The following is a 20892-nucleotide window of genomic DNA, read 5'->3' on the forward strand; positions in this document are numbered from 1 at the left end:
AATCGCTGCTCAAAAGTAATTAAAAAGTTGCAAATAAACGCAAAGAATACGGCCAAATTACGCGATTGCAAAGGAACTTTGAGACAGTTGGACGACGAACGCTTTAACAAAAAGCAAAACCCTTTTTCCCTTTAAATTTGGGATTACGAATGGGCGCGGTGGCACTAAACAATTGCAGCAATTTCAACTCCAACTCATTGAACAGCACTTGGAAAGTACGCTAACAATTTTACGCTTGGGCCTAACCAGAAATTCCTGGCCAGGACTACCACTCCGCACTCGACTGGCTCAGCCGAATGCATTGCAACTATTTTAGGGGCACTCATTTTTCAGTTGAGTTGCCAGCGGAGTGAGCTGCCCCCCCCATTTGCGAGCTGGCTGTTACGTATTTAGGCGTAGTTTATGCCCAGGTCCTGGCAGACAAGGATAGGCAGGCGACACGGAGACATGGAGACATGTGCAGGGATCGCAACATTCTGGGCCTGTGTGCGCCAGGTAATCACGTCATTATCACGTGAAATTTCGGCATTAACGTGAATTTACGATTTGCACATGAGCACGAGCCAAGCGAAAGCAAGGCAAAACCAAAAAAATAACTACCTGGCGAAGCCAAGGTAGCGACGCACATAAACTCACATTAAATGCGATTGCCAATTTATTTACTAAGTGAACGCCACTGAGGCGCAGCAACGTCGCAGGTTTTTTCGGCTGTGCCACCAGGACTTTGTGTGGAGCCCAGCTGGCTGGCAGGAGCCACGGAAAGTTGGCTCAAATTTTAGAGCGGAAATAGTGCGGCAGGCGATGGGCGATGGGCCATGGGGTTGTAATTGAACCCGCCACCCAAAAGTTGTTGTAGCGAATAAACCTGAGCCAAGAACTTCACTCACACACAGCCACACACTCGGAGCGAGCGTTGGCAACTTTTTTGCATACAATTAACGAAAGTGGCGCACCTAGGTAAATAACATGAAATATTTGCTTTTTCGGAGCAGAGTGGATCGTTGGGGCTGGCTGCGGGACGGGGGCAAAGAGCAGAGGCATGCGAGTGCTCAACCGCATTAACCCATTACCAGCATAAGCAGTAAGCAGTAAGCCGTGCGGCAGTGGCAGCTGCTGCTCGGAGTTTTCCATGCCACTTTACCCTGGCCTTTCCCTTTCGCCGGGCCATACAATTTTCCAACACATTTGCCAAATTAAATTATATACACTTTGGCCATAGTATGCAGTGGCACAAATCTCGGGCGAAGAAAGCACACTCGACTGATTTTCTGGTTTGGTTTGCTGACTGACACTTTATGATTTACAGCTGTAAGCTCCGGTTTCACTGGCGGATTTTGCACGTTTCTTTGCGTTTCTGTGGCAATCTTATTTACTCGACGATCCTCGCACGCGGCACGCACACTTGCCAGCCGTGCGCCATTGGCAACTCGTTGGCATTCGTATTTCCGCTTCCGCTCGAGTCGAATTCGCATCGAATTGAAGCCCCAAAAGCGGTCCGATTGAGTCGCACTGCCCGCTTGCCATTGGCCGCGCGTCCGTTCGTCACGAGTCTCAGTCGCAAACTGTTTGGCCCGCTGAAGACCCCAGCCCTCGGGTCCTGACAACGCACGACGTTGGCCCAAAGGACTCGGCTGCGAGTGCTCGGCTCTGGGCCATCGGCTAGCCTCGTTCGTCGGGGGAAATGAGACAGAGAGAGGAGAGTCTGTGTAGAGAAGCGTTTGGCGCCAATTCTTGACTCCTGTGGAGAGTGTGACTCTCAAACTGTAAGCCGCAAGGATTTGCATGGAAAGTTATGGGTAATTATACGTAACGCACATACTTTTTGACTTTTAGGAACTCTTAGAAAGGCAAGCAAAAAAAAAAAAGGCAAAACCACTTATTAATCTGGAAAATTAATTTAAAAATTACATATTTTTCGTTTTAAGACAGGTAAAATTAAAGAAAAAAAATGTATATTTCATTAAAACTTCTCTGGAGTACAATATTAGTTAATCATTAAGACCTCTTTCGGCACAAAATCCATTTTATCTTTATAAGTGTTGCATTCAAATTTTTTAATTACTGATGCAGTAAAGTTAGCAAATAATCTATAAATTAATTACCATCTTTGAACATCAGATGATCTCTAATAAGATATTCCCACTTCTATTACCGTTATTTCACCAAATGATAGCATACTTTATGGCTCGAGCAATTACTAACGGCAGCTGTGTGAATTTATGAAGTAGCGGTAAAAGCAGCATCCGTTGCCCGCAAGCACTCACACACCCAGGCAAACACACACAGGTGGCCAAGTGGAGAGATTTCCAGCTGAGAGAATGAAAGAGAGGGGGCACACACACACACACTCAGATAGTTGGAGTTTCAGGTGGCCGTGCAATTATCCGTTTTTGTTTTGGTTGCACTTTCGCCGAGCAAAGCTCGCCGTGTTGGCCTAGGACTCTGCGTACGAGCCAAAAGCTCACGACTTGACACACAAACACACAAACGGATGGCTGGCAGCTGGAAACGACGGCAGACGATGGATGACGACGCGTGGAAGTGTCCAATAAAAATTACGTATACGCAGCGAGTGCCCGAAGCGGCGGCTCTGAGCCACGAAGCGTGCGGTAATTGGCAAAAAATGAAAGCACAAAGAAATAGGGTTAACCCTTTGACACCTCTCCCACGCCAAAAGGGAGAGGGTATTCGGCAAAATAGTAAATGCAAAAGACAGTACTACCCAAAAATTCTTATAATACTTTCTATGCATGTTATTTTTCATAAAATATAAATTTTTTGCACCAAATGATATATTTAAATTTAAATTTTATGTACATATAAATATATTCATACCCATAAGTTTTTGCAAATATCTTTATTTTGAATTCCTCCATTCCAGCAAATAATAATATTCATGAGAGCTGGTTTCGAATACAGCATTTTGTCTTGTGTAAGCGCTGAAACAATGGCCCGAAATTGGCCTTCGGATTGACTGGGCCTCAAGAAATTGGCCACGACGTCGGCACGGGCGGCATGTCAACATGTCGCCGAGGCTATAAATCTGCCCAGGCCGTCCGATGGACTCCGAGAACGCTCCACTGACCCTCCTGAATAGCTGCACGAACGCCAGCCGGAGTATTTCTTCGGAGAGCACGTTGTAATTATCGCGTGAAATCAAAGCGATGCCGGACCCAATGCCCTGCCAAAACAATGAGTCCTGGCCGGTGTCCTGGCAACGCGGCTCCTCGACGGCGGGGCTCCTTTGTGTGCGGTCGGTCTTTTATGTTTGCCCGCAGCCGAGCTAAGCTGATTATTTCATTTCCATTGTGCTCGCCCACCGGCATAACTTAATTTTTATGGCACTTATGATATTTTAATCTAATGGAATGGTAATTACATTGCCATTGCTAATTTATACTTAGTGCGTAGCGATTTGTTTTACCTGCTACACTGAGCCATTTGCTTGATATAAGCAAATGGTAATAGCTTTAAACAACATCCTTAATTACTTAATTAAATAGAAAAAACTCATTTATATTAGAGCATGAATACACATTACTCACTTTGAACTTTTGGGAAATATGTTCGGGATTGCGGTTGGGACTTACCTGTAAAGAAAATAAGACGATGAAAATGTTATTCATGCGGTGAGCGGGGGAAAAAACTGCTGCTGGCGGGAAATGTAAACGGGTGTTTCCCCTCCAACATCAAAGCGAGCAAAGTAACTAAAAGTGAATCGATTGCCAGCAGAAATAAAACAAATTTACTTCACTTTTCGAAGCAATAAAAAAGGAAAGCATAAACCAATGTGGCAGAGAAACAATGCAGAAGGCACAGAGACAATCGTGTAGCGAGGGCTCCTGAGGTTGGAACACCTCCACACATGCCCACAGTTGCAAATTGACTTGCTTTTGAAGTACAAAGCATTTGGCGTTGCCACCTGCAGCCCGTTGGCTAAACAACAACATGCCCAGCACAGCGCAGAGCAGCCCGGGATGGAATTGAATCCACGGCGGAGGGCGCACATACACCACAGGCCAGCGGCGCAGGAGAGAGGCGCGAGCCAGGCAGAAGGACAAAGACGTGAGAATTGCTTATTTTGTGAAAATTAGAAAATATCACAAAACGCACAAAAACCCTCATTCGACTTCTTGCAAGCACTGCCAAAAAAGAAGAGAGCTTCTTTCAGGTTTGGCCAAAAAACTAAAGTCATCATTTTCCAGCCAGAAAAAATCAGTATTTAGGCCGAAACAAGAAAAGTTGTGGTCCAAAAGTGGAATGTCATACCTTGTTGAACTCGTAATAAAATTTCCAATCAATTGACATTCATATCAAAAAAAATTTTATTTTTGGCCGATTTTCGAAAAAACGACGATGCTACCCCTTGTAAAGAAATGAAAATATGAAAAATTTTTTAGTTTTTCGAATCCATCAGAAAATGACTGAGATCAATTGTCTAGCTCTTTAGCTATCCAAAACAGTGCGTCTTTTGGGTTTTGGCCAAGTTACACCATACAAGGTGAGAGGAAAATGTCTGTCTTGGGCCAAAAAACAAAAATCTTAATTTTTCACAAAAAAAAAGTTTTTTGACCGAAACTAGAAAAGTAACAGTCCAAAAAAAGATATGAAATACCTTGTTGAACGCCTAATTCAATTTCTAATTAATTGGCATTCCCACCTAAAAAGTATATTTTTGACCAATTGATGTTTCTTAAATCAACAATGATAAGCTATGCTCTGGAATTTCATAAAAAATGTATTTTTTTAGTTCCAAGATTTTTTCTCAGCGTAATGACACACATGGCAACACGCAGTTTTGTCTTGACGAACGAGCTGAGTTCTCCAGTCGTCCGTGTGACAGTTGCGAGCCACTTCAGCGGCTCCTTGGCTGCATCTCCATCTCTGTTTCGGCCTGCATCTCCATCTCCAGTTGCATCTCCACCTCCAGACTCAGAGCAGAACCCTTTCTGGCTGTGTGTCAACATCAGCGTGGTTTGTTGCCCTGCAGTCCATGCATAATTAGTAGCAATGCAGCCAGCTAGCCAGGCACTCGAAACCGCAACACGGAAGCAGCATGTTGCAAACAGAACAGGACTCTTGTCGCATCCATGTCAGCCAGGACAATTGCCGCTGTCACTCCGCCAGTTGATTGGAGTGAAAGTTAAAGTTGCGATCCCCTCTAAGTAATTGTCGCCTTGTTCTCGCTTCTCTTTTCTGTTTCCTTTGGAGCTAAGCTCAACCCTTTTGCCTCATAATACTGCCATTGAGAAATTGTTAATGTTTTCCGGCCCAAAAGCAGAACGAGCTCCGTAAAACGGATATACAAAGCAAATTGTGTGCATTAGCCGGCAGCTGAGGGGGTGCCAAAATGTCCTTCCAAATTGAACAATTTTCAATAAAGGCCCGCACAAGGCAGCCAGCCAGGCCGAAAGGTAACATTGGCCCAAATACATACATGTACGTTGGCCAATGTGTGTGCCTCGGTTACGGTCAAAGGACACGTATAATAGATTGAAAGTTAGTTGCCTCAAAAAGGACACTCACTTCCACACACAGGCGGCAAATAAGCCGAAAAGTTATCAGCCCTTAGACACCAAAGGTGTTGCTGGCACAAGCTATCGAAAAAATGCTGGCAAAGTTTAAATAGCCCTTTGACTGGGGAAAATGAAGTGTTGTTGGCGCTGCCGGAAGGTAGTTATCCGGACTGATGTTCCATCAACAGCTCCATTCATGTGTTAATGCGCGTTTTCAATTAGCCAAAGTTGACGCTCATTGAGCTCCGCTTAGCCAAAAAAACAAAATAGAGATGGCTCAAAGGGAGCTCATTTCTGGTATTTATCAGGACCTTTTGGCAAACTGTATTCGAAAAGCGACAGGCAAAAAAACTAAAACTACTTAGTAAGTTCAAACTAAAATATTTTTAGAGAAGGTTAATACCATAAACCCCTTATTCATGTCAAAAAATAATATACATTTTCTATAAAATTGAAAAATCTACAATTAGCAGAAGCATCAAAGGAATACATTAATATTCTATCATTCGTAAAATCCAAGATTATTAAAAAGAATTTATTATTTATATTCACTATTAAAACAAATATTTTTGAACACCACGAAGTCTTTTAAAATTTAGTTTTAACTTTTGCTGTAGTTTGCAATGAAAAGAATCTTACTTAATTAGCAGTGAATCTCAAAGATTTTTCTGTGATTACCAAATGTAATGAGAAAGCGCGTGCTAAAATCACCAAAACTGTAATCAACACGCTGCTGTGTGAAAGCTTAGGTGTCCTTTGAGTGGTTTCGTTTCCTCTTAAGCTGCTGGATCCCCATTAAATATGGCTAATTTTAGACAGTATTTTGAATGCAGTCCGAAGACAGTTCAGCTCCCCGGCCAAAAGCTTTGGGATTCCGACGCGTTGTTAGTAAGGAAGGTGTCTGTCTGCCTGTCTGTCTGTTTGACTGTCTGGCTGTCTGGTCCCATTGTCTTGGCAAGTGTGACGAAGTGCTGTCTGTGGATGTGAGCGAGGGTCCTGGCTGCACAGCAGTGCGCCTGTGTGTGTGCGGGGGTGTCCTGACTTCCGCTCATAACTCGACTCGACTTTTAGCCACCTCAAGAGCCGGCTTGACGGACGTGGCTTATTGTTTCATTTTGCTGCCGCGTTGGCTTATGACTGAAACAGCATACAAAAGCAATTTATCAAGTCCTAATTGTGTGTGTGAGTGTAGGTGGATGGGTGGGTGTACTTGTCATTGGTGTGTCAGGTGAACTTAGCTTTAGTTTGTTGTACCCTCAAGTTGCCTCTCCGCCACCCTTTTTCCCACGATCCTATTTACTTGCGGCTGACAATTGATGAACTTGAAAGTGGAGCACGGGGTGCAAAGGGCTTGGGCGCCTAAAAAATATATGGCAAATCCGGATTGACACTTTCCATATTCCACAAAGTGAACTCTGCGCTCTGGCGCTGTTTTATTCCACATTTCGGGGCATATTTCATGCACGAGAATAAAAAGCTATTAGGGCTAGGCGTGGAGCTGGGAAAAACGAGAAAAGACAGCCGGGCAACGACAGCTGTCTTCAACTGCAGCCCGAGTGCATAAATCTTGCGCGGAAATGTCAGCGCAGGACGAGCGACAAAAACGCGCCCAGCACTGTGATAAAACGGCCGGCGTGCAGCTCCTATATGACACTACTGCTACTAGCTACACTTGGATAAAACAGGGGAACTTATTGGAATTGAGATTATTGGCCTAACAAACAACTTACTTCTGCCATGGTAAAAAAATTTTAATCATCTAAGAGATTATGTTTCAAATTATACACAAAAAAAAGTCCTATCACTTTAGATAACTAGAATTATCCACTAAGATTTTATAAATCTTATGAATGTTCCGTATATTTTTAAAACCCTAACCAATTTTCTTATTTTAAAGTTTCATTGAAACGAACTTTAAAGAACATTCGTAAGCTGGATAACTTTATGGCTTTCTTTAAGATTTTTTCGAAATCTGATAGTAAAGCTGGAAATTATCATTTTTTTCAGTGCCAGCTACTGTTACAGCAACTGAAAACTCCCAGTTCACTCGTTACAGTCTGGGGTTTCTTAAGCTCGCAGATTAACTCAAGGCGAAGGGGCGGCGGAGCTTTGTGGGGTCGGAAGAGAGGGAGGTCCTGTCGACAGGCAACAGAATCGCGCGGTTTTTGGCCTCCTTCCTTTCCGCGGCAGAGCCAAGTCAAATTGCAAATTGCATATTCAAATGCGGCGGCTTTTTCCAGTCTGCGGCTGTCGCTTGTACAAATACTAAAGATTTGCTCATGCAGCGCAAAAATAACTGCCTGGCTATGGAGTATGCTATATAGGGTCCTTCGCATTTGACTGTCAGACAGCGTAAAATGAAAGGCGCAAATGTTTTGGCCCGAAATTGAAAATTAAATTCGCCATCCCAAGCCTTTCCGCCCCACAAAAAAAATAGTTGCACAATCGGCTTTCACATACCTCATATCTCTGACCCGACCTGACCTGGAAAAGAAAGGGAACTGTCTTGGGAGATTTGGCCCCAAAGAAATGTCCCCGAAAAGGGCAGGCAGGAGACATCAGACGCTAATGCTGATATGGCTTCATCTTCTCAAAAGGCAAAATGCATCCAGCGGCGGCAGTTGCCGCGGGGGTTCCCCGGCGACGTCAGCGATTGCGCAAGCATGTAGCATGTAGGATGTGGGATGTAGGATATAGGGATGAGGGCAAGGTGCTTTCAGGATGCTACTCCGCTTTTTACGAACAGTTGCGATGCATATATAAGGTGCAATACAAAATTATTGGCGTTGAATGAATTGAATTAATTTTCCATAATTAAATTGGTAAAAGGTCCTCTTTTTGGGAAAAGCAAATTAAAATTTTTTAAATCCTAAATATAGCTTAATTTGTATAAATTTTTGGTGTATTTAAATCTTTATTTTTAAGCAAATCTAGTTGTAAAATTTATATTTTTGTATTCATTCACATACCAATATTTATTAATTTAAGATTTTCCTTTTGAAATAAAATAAGAAAACAAAGTAAGGAATATAAAAGGTAAAGCTGACATCTCTTATATTTTTAAATATCACGGTAATGTCACAATATTTTATTTATATGATCCCTAAACTTCGCTTATATTTAAAATGTTGTTCAAATTAAATTAAGACTTCCTGGGCTATAGCCATGACCCCATCTGTTTATCCCCAACGACCCTCCGTTTGTGTGGGTTGTGTACGCTAATGATTCAACTCATTTTGTTGGTCTTACTCAATTTGATATTCCTGCCATGCCGGCAGCACCAACAACGACAACCACTGCCACGACAATGGGAAGAAATGGGACTGGGGCGCTGAAAGGAATGGAATCGCGACGGCGACGGCGACAGGATAAGATGCCACCAAGTCGGAGCTCAGTGCTGAAGGCGCAGTCAGCCTGCCAAGATAGTTGGCCCAATCGCTGTCCCCGGCGACTAGACTCGCCCTGCACTGCATTTTGGCCATCCAGCCAGCCAGGCAGGCAGCCAGGCAGCCAGGCAGCCAGTCAGCCACTGATGACAACTTAAGAATGTCATTAAATTCTCATACAGCACACAAAAGCTGCATGTGCTCCATGGCGAAAGAATTGCCACGAGGATTTTAGGGACGATTTAAGTAGCACGGATTTAGTGAGCGGAACAGCAGATGCTTGCCACTGCAGGGCAGCCTGCTGACAACATAAGGAAACATGAGGACGGGCCCACAAACATCACAACAACAGTGCCAGCGACTACAACAATAAGTGCAAGAGCCAATTCCACGGCAAATACAACAATAACCACAACACTGCACAGTGGCTACTAGTTGAAAACTCCCCCTAAAAATAAATAAATATAATTTTATAAATATATAAGCCATGAAATAGGACATTAAAGAGATAAGAGGGAAATAATAAAGGTGTTTTGGAAACGTTTCTTAAATTTGAATAAAAATAGCATCAAAAACCTATTAAAATATTACCCTAACTATTTATTTACCCCTTTTTAACTATTGCTATATTTAAGTACATTTACATCCTGGATTTTCTTAGAATAAAAATATATTTTTGCCAAGGTGCAAGGGTGCATTTGGAATAGCAAGCAAGTAGTTGTCCTTCCTGGAACCAGAAAAAACGAAAGGAAGGAAAACTTACTTGCAATTGCAAAGTAAAAGAAAAGCAGGCGAGAAAGGAAACCTCGAATTGCTGCGGGATTTTGTCTGCTTTCTTCTCGCACTTTCTTTTCTTTTTCGCCACGTTTTTCCTGCTTTTTTCTAAGCGCATTTCATCTGACATGTGCAACGCATTCGCATTCAAAAAGTCTATTTCCCGTGCAATTGCAACAATGCGTGAGTTTGTGTGTGTGTGCGGTCTATGTAATTGCACGAACATGTGGTTGTGCGAGAGTGTGTTTGTGGGAGGGCTTTTCCTCCTTTTTTGGTTGCCTTTGGGCGCAAGGAAAACAAATGAGTGGCGGCTGACGACTGCAAATGTAAAATGCATGAGGCCTCTGGACGGGAGGGGAAAAATGTGAAAAGGGGGGAGAGGAGGGTGGGAAAAGTGGGTGGAAAGGGGGTGGCAAAGTGGGGTGCAAATTCGGTGGAAAGAAATGGAGGGCAGAGATGGGATAGAGAGATAGTGGCAGCCAGCGGCTTATTTAGTATGCAAGTTTGTTGGCGACATCAACTAACCGAAATTGCACACACATGCACGCTCATCAGATGGAAAAAACTTAAATGTTCGTCCTTTAAAATGTAATAACCCAGCCGTTTTCATGCTCTACTCCCAGGCATATCCTGCGATCCGCTTCCCGTTGTCAATTCAAATGTTGCTGCTGCAGCTTACAGAATAAACATCGAAATGATGGGATTTGGATTTGGTCAAGTCAGATGACTGCAATATCTATTTGCTTATGCGCCTGGCATCCCAAAGAAGATGAACGGGCACTGGGAAAAATAACAGAAGGGCAAGTCAAACCTCCAATTAAAGCCATCAGTTGTAATAGGAATGAATAGAGCAAATATTTCACTTTCAATTCTCTATAAGTTTCTACCATGAACTTTTCAGTTCAGTCATATTTATTAATATAAGATGTATTTTACATACTTAAGAAACTGAAAATCAATCCTATGAGATACTTATTAGACTTAACAATGACTTAGCTAAGTATTTCTATCCCTTGAAATCGGTTAAATATTTTTCCAATAAGTTAGGACCCTGTTTTTTCTCAGTGCAGCAAAGCACTTCGTCCTTGCTGGCTTTCAAAAGCTCCTTAGCCAGGAGCAGACGGAAGCCAATACATGGCAGCGGGCATTTATATTAAACATTAACATAACACACGGGAAATGCGAAATGCGAAGACAACGCACTTGGCATGCTCAACATGTTGGCTGGGGGCCCGATGGCCTCGCCCTCTGTCATTGTTGATTGCTTATAAAAATATTTATAAAATGCAGATTGCATAAATACAATATGCAGCCCACCCCACATCCATCTTTGTATCTTTGGCTCAGTGTGTATCCGAACGTTTGCCTCGTTTTTTGCTTGTGCTTGGGCTAATGCCGTAATCTGTGGAAGCCTGATGAGACCGATGACAATCTATTTGTGCATTTCTGTTTGTAAGCGTTTATTTATTTACATTGATTCGTTTTTTCCTCCATTTTAACCTGGCCCCGAAGGCAATGGCTGTAACCACAACAATTGCCATTGTAATTGAAAACACACACGTATGAAGACAAATGCCTGAAGGCCAATGGGACCCCAGTTGAGGGCTTGTGTGCTGATGTTTTCCCAGTGTTTTGCCGCTTGCCAGCGCGATTTTCATTTTATTTCGCACATTTTTTCCCATTTCACACATGATTTCTGATTGCCAAGCCTAATGCGCTCGAAAATGTTGAGGAAACCCAGATAAACGAAAGTGAAGAGGGCGCAAAAAATTGCATGTAATGAATAAATTTCGAGGCACAACCTGAGATAGGAATGGGTGTCGATGGTTGAGGGGCCAGGGCCAAGACCAAACGCGCTGAAAATGAGCCAGGCAAACGTAATGGAATTGCTGTTGCGTTAAATTTTTCAATTTCATTCAATTTACACCAGGCCCACCGCAGACGCACGCAGGAAATTTTTGAAAGTACTCCGCCAGCGAAACGTTGAGCAGGAAAAGCGGGAAAACGGAAAAGCGGTATGGCAAAGGGGAAGGTCGAACTGTGGGCCGGGGGTGGAAAGTCCCGGGCAACGCCTTGAAGTTTGGCGGAAATGTAGCAATTTGTATGCTGCGCCTAAACGAATTTTAACGATATGTGAAATGATATTCGAGGCTGATCAAAAATGCCAGGCCAGGCCACGCCCCCGCCCCTCGCTGCCCACCTGCTTAAGTGTGTGTGTGCCAGTGTTCTTCCTCACCTTTCGGCAAATTGCCGTGTTCATTAAAAAGTCAACGCCAGGATCGTAAAGTCGTATATGACCGGGAAATAGGAGAATAGGGGCGAACCAGGAGCCGCGGCAATATGCATATACACTGGGAAAATATATTATAGCCAGTGATGATAAGAACTAATTTTAAAATTTGTAACTTTTCAAAAAATCACCAAGCCAAAAAAGGTTTATTTTAAACATCAGCTACAAAAGACTTTCAAGAACTGCAATCAAATGAAATATTATTGAACTACTTTTTAAATGTCTAGAAAAGGAGTTAACTTTTACAATCCTCCTGTACACAGTTTTCTAAAATGATGTACATAAAATGTTCATTTATGAAACAACAAATTGTAAACCAAGCAAAAGGAATTATGATATTAAGGTTCCTAGTCTACTAGATACAGAATCTTGAGCTCCGAATCTTATCAACCGCATGATGATGCACATAATCAGAGCTGGCAGCACCGTCAATTCGAGAGGCGCCCAAGTTGCCAGCTGCAGCAATGCAGCTCCAGCGGCTTTCTGGCCATGGTCACAGCCAGCCAGCCAACTTTGGCTTTCGCTTTGAGCCGATGTGAGCTGGCCCGAGTTGAGTTGTTGCCGCAAACTGCAAAAGTGTCAACAACTTGTAATCACCAAGGTAGCCGAGTGGGCGGCGGTGGGCGGAGGCGGTGGTAGGCGTGCCAGAAGCCAGCCAGCACTTGGTCACATTTTAACACCTGCTCGTTATCAACTTTTGCCGGCAACAACAAAAAATGTGAGAGAATATTGCAGCGACACCCGCAAACTTTCATATTTTTTGGCCAGCCTGGCAGTTCTGCCCTGAATTATGTCAAAGTTGCGGGCGGCAGAAACAAAAAACCAAAACTAAACTGGGGGAAAAAAGAGTAGAGATGCCAAGGGAAGGAAAGGTGAAAACTGCATGGAACAAATGCCGTAAAGTTGCAGGCGGTGCAATGCGGTGGGCGCGGGTCAAAGGACGAGAGGGCGTGTGGCGAGGGGCGTGGCCCATCGCTCGTTCATTAGTGTTGTCAGCTTTGGTGTCACAGCCTGAGGCAGGATTCGCCACCCGCCGCTTGTTGTTGACACTTTTTCATGCAAAACAAGTTGGCCAAAACACTGGGCCACCCCTGCCCCCTGCTACCAAAACATTCTGGGCCTTAAATTTATGGCAAACCAAAGAAACAATTGTAAATTCGGGCGTGAAACAATTACGGGCTCGGAATGTTTGGAAATAAATTTAAAAAACCCCCAAAAGGGCCGCCGAATGGCAGGCCCATTCTATCTGTTTAACATATTCGGCAAGGGTGCCATTTAGATCGAATGGCTGGGATATTGAAGGCGATACGCTGCAGCGATAAATGTGTAAATTTCCTAGCAGCACGACTGATTAAATGCCGTTTGAAAGGAATAAATTCTGGGAAATATGCGTGGCCTTTGACCTTAATTTGAATACAAATTAAGGGGCTCTCATTCCCGCACTCTTCTTGTGGGTAAGAGGAAGGAAGCCCTCCTTAAAATCAAATACCAACACATTTGCCTCAAAAACTTTTGCCTTATGCCACTAATTACTTGGCAAACACGGCGGGCCAGAAACTAAAACAGAAATAAACAAAAAACTTAGGCCTACGACACGGAATGTCTTCATAATAATAGAAAATGCAAACGAATAGTTCCGCACCGCAGAGCACGCCCATCGAAAGGCAACCACATTTCTTGTCCAAGTTGATTAATGGACGCCCACTTTGGGGGACCGGGAGTTCCTGTTAATCCCCCCGACCCTTTGGCCTTTGTCTGCCATGACCGGCCAGCGCCCGAAAGTGTCGAAAAGTGAGCAATCACTGCAAAATGCGACGAGCTCTGGGAACAATCACGCAATCTACTTATTACCCATTAAGGACCCTCTTCTTCACCGGCCCTGGGATGTAATGGTAATCGATCAAGGTGGCCGAGGTGGTGAGCTGGGCAAGACCACAAAGCCGACACGCCATGTCCGTGTGCCAAAAGCCAAGTGCCAAGTGGACTACACTCCTCCGCTGGCAGACACTCATCTGTCAGGCGGCCGGGAGAGCTGTCCTGCGAGGTGACAAATCATATTGCCGACAATAAAGTCAACATTGCGGGCCCAAGGACACGGACGCGGAAGCGGTCACGGTGATGGCGAGCAGATCGAGCGACGCCTACACATGTCACTTGTCACTTGCCGCCGCCGATGATGCCTGCCTGCTAATATCCTTTTAAATATCCTTTAAAGTCGGCCAGTGCCCAAGGCTCCGCTGCGGTGGCCTGCAATTGGCCATGCACACGCAAATATAATTAGGCACGCACGAAAAATGAAAAGTCAACACGCCAAGCGGCTTTCTCCTTTCTCCTCCCACTTTCCCCAAGCAAGGACTTCCGGCCGCAGTGACGACAACTGGGGAAAACGACCAGGCAAATTCTAAACGGAGAAAAATACCCCAATCGAAGAGAGAGTTTTAATTTTCTCCGGATGATTGAAATTTCAAACTTTTAATAATGGAATAAATTCGATTGCTTAGGAGTGCCCCATTGATAGTGGTTGGGAGACTTTAGAGTTCAAAATAAAATGGTTTTATAGTATTTTGGCTTTCACTGCAATTTTCACTTGCCAATAATCACACATTTTAAGACCAGACACAAGAAGCCATGAAACTAATTTAATTATTTTATTTTATTTTTATTTATTTTAAAGACCTAGTCTAAAAACGTAAAAAAATACTTTAAAAAGTCACAATTTTTAGCTGTTCTAATAAAAATTCTTAGTATAAGGTCGATTTCTGGGACCTAGAACCTTTGAGTTTTTCCTCGTGTAGGTTTTTTGTAGTGGGTGCCTTGCCTTTCGTAGCTAACCTGACCGTAGCTTAAGTGCTTTTTGAAATATTTTACTAATGCCAATTGGGGCTCAAGTGCTGGCCAAGTTGCCTGGTTGCGTGTCGTCTGTGGCACTGCCATCGAGGCTCAATTAAAAATTTTGTACAGCCTGCCGCACTGGAATCATGTTATAAATCCAAGTCCTCCGACATGACAACCCCCCTAGGCGATGTCCAAACAAAGCGACACTAAGCACACATATTGGAAAAACTCACGAGGGAGAAGAAAATGCAAACGAGTGCATTGAACTCTCACCGCCTTAAGGTGACAGGAGTTGGGAATTAACTGGGGAGTCGGAAAAAGTGGCTTTTCATTATATTTTATGAACCCGCTCGACACGCCAAGTGTGGCGAATGTGAAATGTGAAAGCCAGACCGTCAAATGATGCCGCTTTTTTTAAGTTAACCCCCCAAAAATCTTTGTGCGCTTTAAGATACTCACCAAAAAAGAAGCGGAAAAAAACTAAAGGAGCATCCGCCACGAGTTTAAGCAAATTGCCATAATGAACCCTTTTTTTCGTGGCCGCCCGTTTTGACGCCTTGCCAATTTTATGTAGTCTCGGTCCTGCCAAGCGAAAGGCGGGGGGCGTGGCAGCCGAAAGGGGCAACGAGGGTCTGGAACGGCATCGGTTAAGTTTCCATGCGTTTGCCTTTTTCGGTGTTAAAATGAAATCTATAAAAATAAGTGTGGCATGTTCGGTGCCACTCTGGGCTCTTTTTTTCCCTTGCTTGCCAGCCCAAGCTGCTGTCTGTAGGTCTGTGTGCCGTTTTTGTGGGGGAGTATTTGGGCCAAAACAGCCCCATCGCAGCGCTTCGCTCGGCATTTAACCAGCTCACTTTTGGGTTATTAAATGATGAAGCAGTTTGCCGTTAATGACTGCCAAAATGGCGACGCTTGCTGGCATGGCAATCGAGGGGTTTTGTGGGTTAACTGAGGGAGCGGGTGGGGCTAAGGAAGGACGACGTCGGCCAGCCCTTTGAGTTTATTGAGCTCTCTAAACCGTTAGCTGGCTGGCATCGTCCTGTGTGCCACCAATCTGGTGCTGGTCCTGGCCCTGGTTTTGGTCCTGGTCTCTGGGCCTGGCATGTCAGCTTGTTTAATGAGGGTAAAATTAGCGCTGTCTCAAGCTTATTAGCCCCACTTGGGAGTTTTGGTTAATGCCAGTCACTTTATGGACCCCGCTTCGACTCGAGTCAATTTAAGGCGACTTAATTATTTTGATTTATCGCCGGCGCAGATACTTGAACTATCGATGAGCGTTCTTAAGAAGCGCCCTTTGATTAGCATAAATTATTGACTGGGCCTGCGAAAGTTAAGCTCACAGTTTGTTTGGCTTACGTAAGGGGCAGCAGCAGTGCGGAGGAAGGGGATGGAGTTCAAAAGTCGCCACAAATCAAGGTAATGACGTGCAGTTTTTATTTTTTTGCGTGTGTCGCTGGACTCGAGGCATTTGACTTTGCATTGCGCATACGCCGCGTGGCCCCAAAACAGCCCGCAGGCACGCAAATGAAAATGACCAATGTGCTTAATTTCTTAGCATACTTTTCGGCGCTGCAAGGCGCTGGGAGTCAAGAACCAGAGCGTAGTCGTCCTGGCAATTGTTGTGGCTCCATTAGAAACGCGTTTTCCCATTCGCCTCCTCCTCCTGCTCTCATCACACATTTTATATGCAAATAAAGTGACCGAGCTGGCGAACAAAGGCACCACTCGGCGCTGACCACTCGACTTGGCCACTTTCTGGCTTTCTGGTGATTTGCCCACCTGTGGTCTGATTGCTCACGCGACCCGAATGGCTGAGGGTGGACTTAGGGGACCTCCTCTGGGCCCTCCGTCATGTAATAATAATTCCTTGGGGCATTGGGCCCGCCGCCCATAAACATGGTAAATTGTTGCTGACTTTGTGACTTTGTTGCCGGTTAATAAGAAACTTACGTCACGCAATATAATTAAGATAAACATAATTATAGTTTGCCGCTATGTGTTGGTTTATACCGCTGACTTTGTGGCTTTCTAATCGCAAAGGACTGGCGATTGAAGCGCGATTAAAGTTATGCTTCGGATGGATTTGTTTGATAAATGTTCGTGGAATTTAAATGTTTATATTGTGTTGATTTTAAAAGGTTTCTCTCCCGACTTCAAACTGCCTAAGCTTTGGGACTGTGTTGCAGATGCAAATTCATCTTTACATTTGATTTACATTTTTGTCTAACTTCTCACCATTATCTTCTCCTATACTCATTAACTTGACTTTAAAAAACCTTAAATATTGAACATTTTTGAATAAAGTCCCCACATCGTTTTCCTCTTTCGCGGATATCCGTGTTATATATTCACGATCTGGTAGCACCAACCTTTTCTTACTCAATAACCCTTTTTTGCCAAGACAATTTACAAGTGGAAGTCAAGTAAAAAACCATTTACAAAAGGTCACGTAAAATGCAGTAACAATAGGTCATGTAAAGCACAATTTACTGTAGGTCAAGTAAAAAACAATTTCCAAATTAATTTACTGGAGGTCATGTAAAGTTATGTACATATCTAACATAATACTTTTTAGAAAAGGTGTAGGTCCTTACAAAACTTTTTTATTAAATAAAGCGCAAAAGCTTTCTAGGAATATAAAAATAAAGTTTAAACATTGCATGTGGTTAAGCTTAACACATTAATTTTAGTACAATCGGAACAAGCTTTAAGCTTTTTAAAATACCCACAAAAAACGTATGTAAGCATCAGCTTTGATCTAAAAGCACAGGACTTCAAAAGCTTGTATTTTTAAGCTTTTCAGCCAATGCTTCAAAAGTTTCTAAAAAGGACATCGGTGGAAACCAATGTATATTCTACATTGCACTGCTTACGTTTAGTTTGAGGGGCATTGATAAAGCAAGCAGTGCTGATTAAATTAACCCTTTTCGCAATATTTTTTGCGCGTATAATATTGCAACTACTAATACCTCCCAAACCGTAAATGCAATTTCCGTAAGTGATTAAATACCAACTGAATTAATAATATTTTTCGTGAGCAGCAAAAAATTAAATGCCATCAAAAATGTATTTGGCACTCGACGCGCATCGAGGCGAATTGAATCGACTTATTGAGCAAAAACACTTTGAACACAAATCGTTTACCGGCAAATGTGATTAATTAACATTGGTTCGCTCGCATATTTCAGATGTCGAGATTCCATTTAACGAGTGTAATTAATAATACACGCCGTGCGACCGGCGAAGACAGGACTTTCGAGGGACTCACCTAAATAAAAAATCCCAATAATCACGGCCAACGGTTTCAGCATGTTGTCATTGGTTGTAGCACAAATGAAATCCAGATACCAGATACCAGAGGACGTTGTCTACGGTTCAACTGCAATGGAGAGAGAGAAGTACAATTTGTTCAATTAATTATAGAAATTGAAGCGAACGGCTGAATAATTGCCAAACGAAAATAAAGTAAACTGTGACACGGAATAATATTTACAATTGTACTATTTTTTAAACGGAAAACGCTGTTCGCGGCGATAATGAAATGGCAGAAAATCAAATAATAAATACGAATTGTAAACTGAACAATTATGCTGCCAGTGTCAAGCCATCCAAGTGGCCGGCCGCATCTTGGCAATATGCAAATGTAAATCGCAAAATGTAAATTATGCACATTTTGATTGGGCCAAAGTCAGCAGGAAGTGCATAAAATTCATTTGTCAAGCTACTCTAGCATAAATAAAATTATGCTGCTGTTTAAAAATAGCTTCTGACGGCGTTTGATAAATGTAAATGGTGAGCCGTGAATGCTCTGCCTTTGCTTACGAATAAATAATTATTTATGTAATTATCCCAAGGCGTTTTTTGCTAAATAAAAATCGAAATATTCTGCGATACCTACGAATTCCCGGTAATTTAGCTGCATATTATTATTGTAATTATGGTGCTAATGAACTGAGATTATGCTAACCCCTGGCTAAAGCTAATGCTAATGCCAGGGCGACACTCTCAGCAGTTCTCATGCAATTATAATATCCATAATGGTATGGGCCATTACGAATGCCATTTTGAGTTCACACATTAATTATTCGCAGATTTGTACATAACCCCGGGGATTTATTAGTGTCGCGTGATTGCATTGTCCTTGCCATTATTTTTGTTGCTGTAATAATTAATGTGGCACTTTATTGATTTAACAACTTAAATTTCTATTATCCATGCGAATGTTAATGAGCCGAAAAGGGCAGCCAAGTGCCAGTGGAAATTGTGTTCGATAAAAATGTGAAAATTAACGCACATAAAAAGGTGAAAACAACGGCATAAATTATAATTGTGATTAATGGATTCGCGGAATTAGCATGCCATACATAATTAATATTCATTTGTAACGCGGCCGACCATCGGGCAAGGTGGGTTTAATTTGGAGCCGCTCTTCATTTCGTTTTGCATCTTGAAGATGGCCCTCGTTCAGGGGCTCTTGGCCCAGTTAGCTGCCCGTTTTGAGTGCATAGCAAATGAAGTTGGCAATAATAACCGGCAATTCATCTTGCCTTTTAGCACATTTACAACTTTCAGGCCCGGGTTCTCAGATGGTTTTTCAGATGCTTTACATTTGGACAGGCCCGCTGACAGCGTTCTCGGGCCCTCGGCATTTGGGGGGCATTTAATTTTATGAGCCACGAGCAACTGAGTGATTAAAGTGACCGAGCAGCTGGCCCAATCCTGCCGGCCATGGGCAACCACTAAGCCAACAATCGACCAAGAAAAAGCAAGGACTCAAGTTGGATGCTCGAGACAACAATAAAATTGCTTTGCATAAATCCTGTTGCCAGGACAACGGCACAGAATGGTCAATCCCTTTGGTACACTCAAAAATTATTACAACACAAGCAATATTTTACCTATAATTGATAAAAAAGCTGTGTTTAGCTACACTTATTTAGAGGATTATTATTAAAAATTGTATTTTGAATTAGAAAAAATGTTGAAAAAAAGTTGTAAGTCATTAAAGTGTAATTTATATAAACTTATTTCTTATTTTATGAATACTTTGTACGAGTATATTTATTTATGTTATTCTTTAGAAAACAGCATTAAAAAAACAATTCTCCTTTTAACGTATACCTTCAAATAATTTTGTTAAAATATATTAATTTTCTCCTTCTTATTAGATTACAAGTTTATTGGTAAGAAATTCAATAATTAAATAAGGTTCAAATTAATTAAATAGAATTCAACAAAATATTTTATGATATTTTTATGAGAGTGTAGGGCAACCACAATAGTCTCATGCCAGAAGTAAAAAGCAAAGCAAAAGTCAAGTGGCAAGGACGAAAACAAAGCAGCCGCAGGACGACAATTGCTGTATTTGTGTGCGTGAGGGTGCGTCCATGTGCAGCCAGGTATTTTACAGCAGCTTTGAAGGTGACTCAGGTAAGGAAACTGCGACAGGTGAGGCAAACTAGCCGCAGAAACTAAGATAGGTGGATGCAAAAGGGAAAACCGACCGCGTTTCCGTCTAACGGGACGCGTTCGACCCCTGCGAATTATCACGCTTCGCCGACGCTTTTCCGCCATTTAGTTTCCGCCCAAAATCAAATGCGCGAACATATGCGATGGATTCTGTGCATTCATTCGATTGATTGGAATCGAATGGATGCGAAATCTAATTAGTTCTCAGCCATGCAGCATTAAACTTTGCTACTTTTCCACCCAGTTATCAGTAAATTTATTTGCGAGAGACATAATAAATGTAATTACATTTTTTGGAACAATAGGATCGCATGAAAATGCGAAAATCAGTCACAAATTATTGTTTAATATCATTTCTTAAAGCAAAATCGCCACGTCAGGAAAACGGAATATATAATTCAGCGCTCTTGCAATTTATGAATTTTTGGTAAACAATATATGTTAAACCATTTCCTTTTGACTAAAAGCCGCGAACGCTTTTTCGCCATTAAGCGTCCGACCAAAATAAAATTATATCGCTGCGTCTGTGCCACGGATTCTGTGCACTCGGTCGTTCAATTTGAATTGAATGAAAGGGAAATCTAATTACTCTGACCAGGCAAATGCATAAAATATGTTTTTT

At 42.6% G+C, this 20892-nt stretch overlaps 1 protein-coding gene across 5 annotated transcripts in view; it reads right to left on the bottom strand.

Moving 5' to 3' along the window:
• LOC108031641 (uncharacterized) overlaps positions 1 to 20892 on the bottom strand; it is a 116486-nt gene that overhangs the window by 77794 nt on the left and 17800 nt on the right. For 3 of the 5 annotated variants that reach the window (XM_017105272.3, XM_017105271.3, XM_017105273.3), the window contains exon 1: positions 1291 to 1549. Coding sequence is in view for 2 of the 5 variants with exons in the window: in XM_050888403.1 (XP_050744360.1) it covers positions 18070 to 18112 (43 nt within the window). In the remaining 3 variants the exon portion in view is untranslated. Of the gene's footprint in view, positions 1 to 1290; positions 1550 to 18069; positions 18181 to 20892 lie in introns of those variants that run through there. The other 2 variants (XM_050888403.1, XM_050888402.1) reach the window with 1 other exon arrangement.

The sequence above is a fragment of the Drosophila biarmipes genome, chromosome 3R (genome assembly GCF_025231255.1).
Source record: "Drosophila biarmipes strain raj3 chromosome 3R, RU_DBia_V1.1, whole genome shotgun sequence".
Classification (NCBI taxonomy): Eukaryota; Metazoa; Arthropoda; class Insecta; order Diptera; family Drosophilidae; genus Drosophila; species Drosophila biarmipes.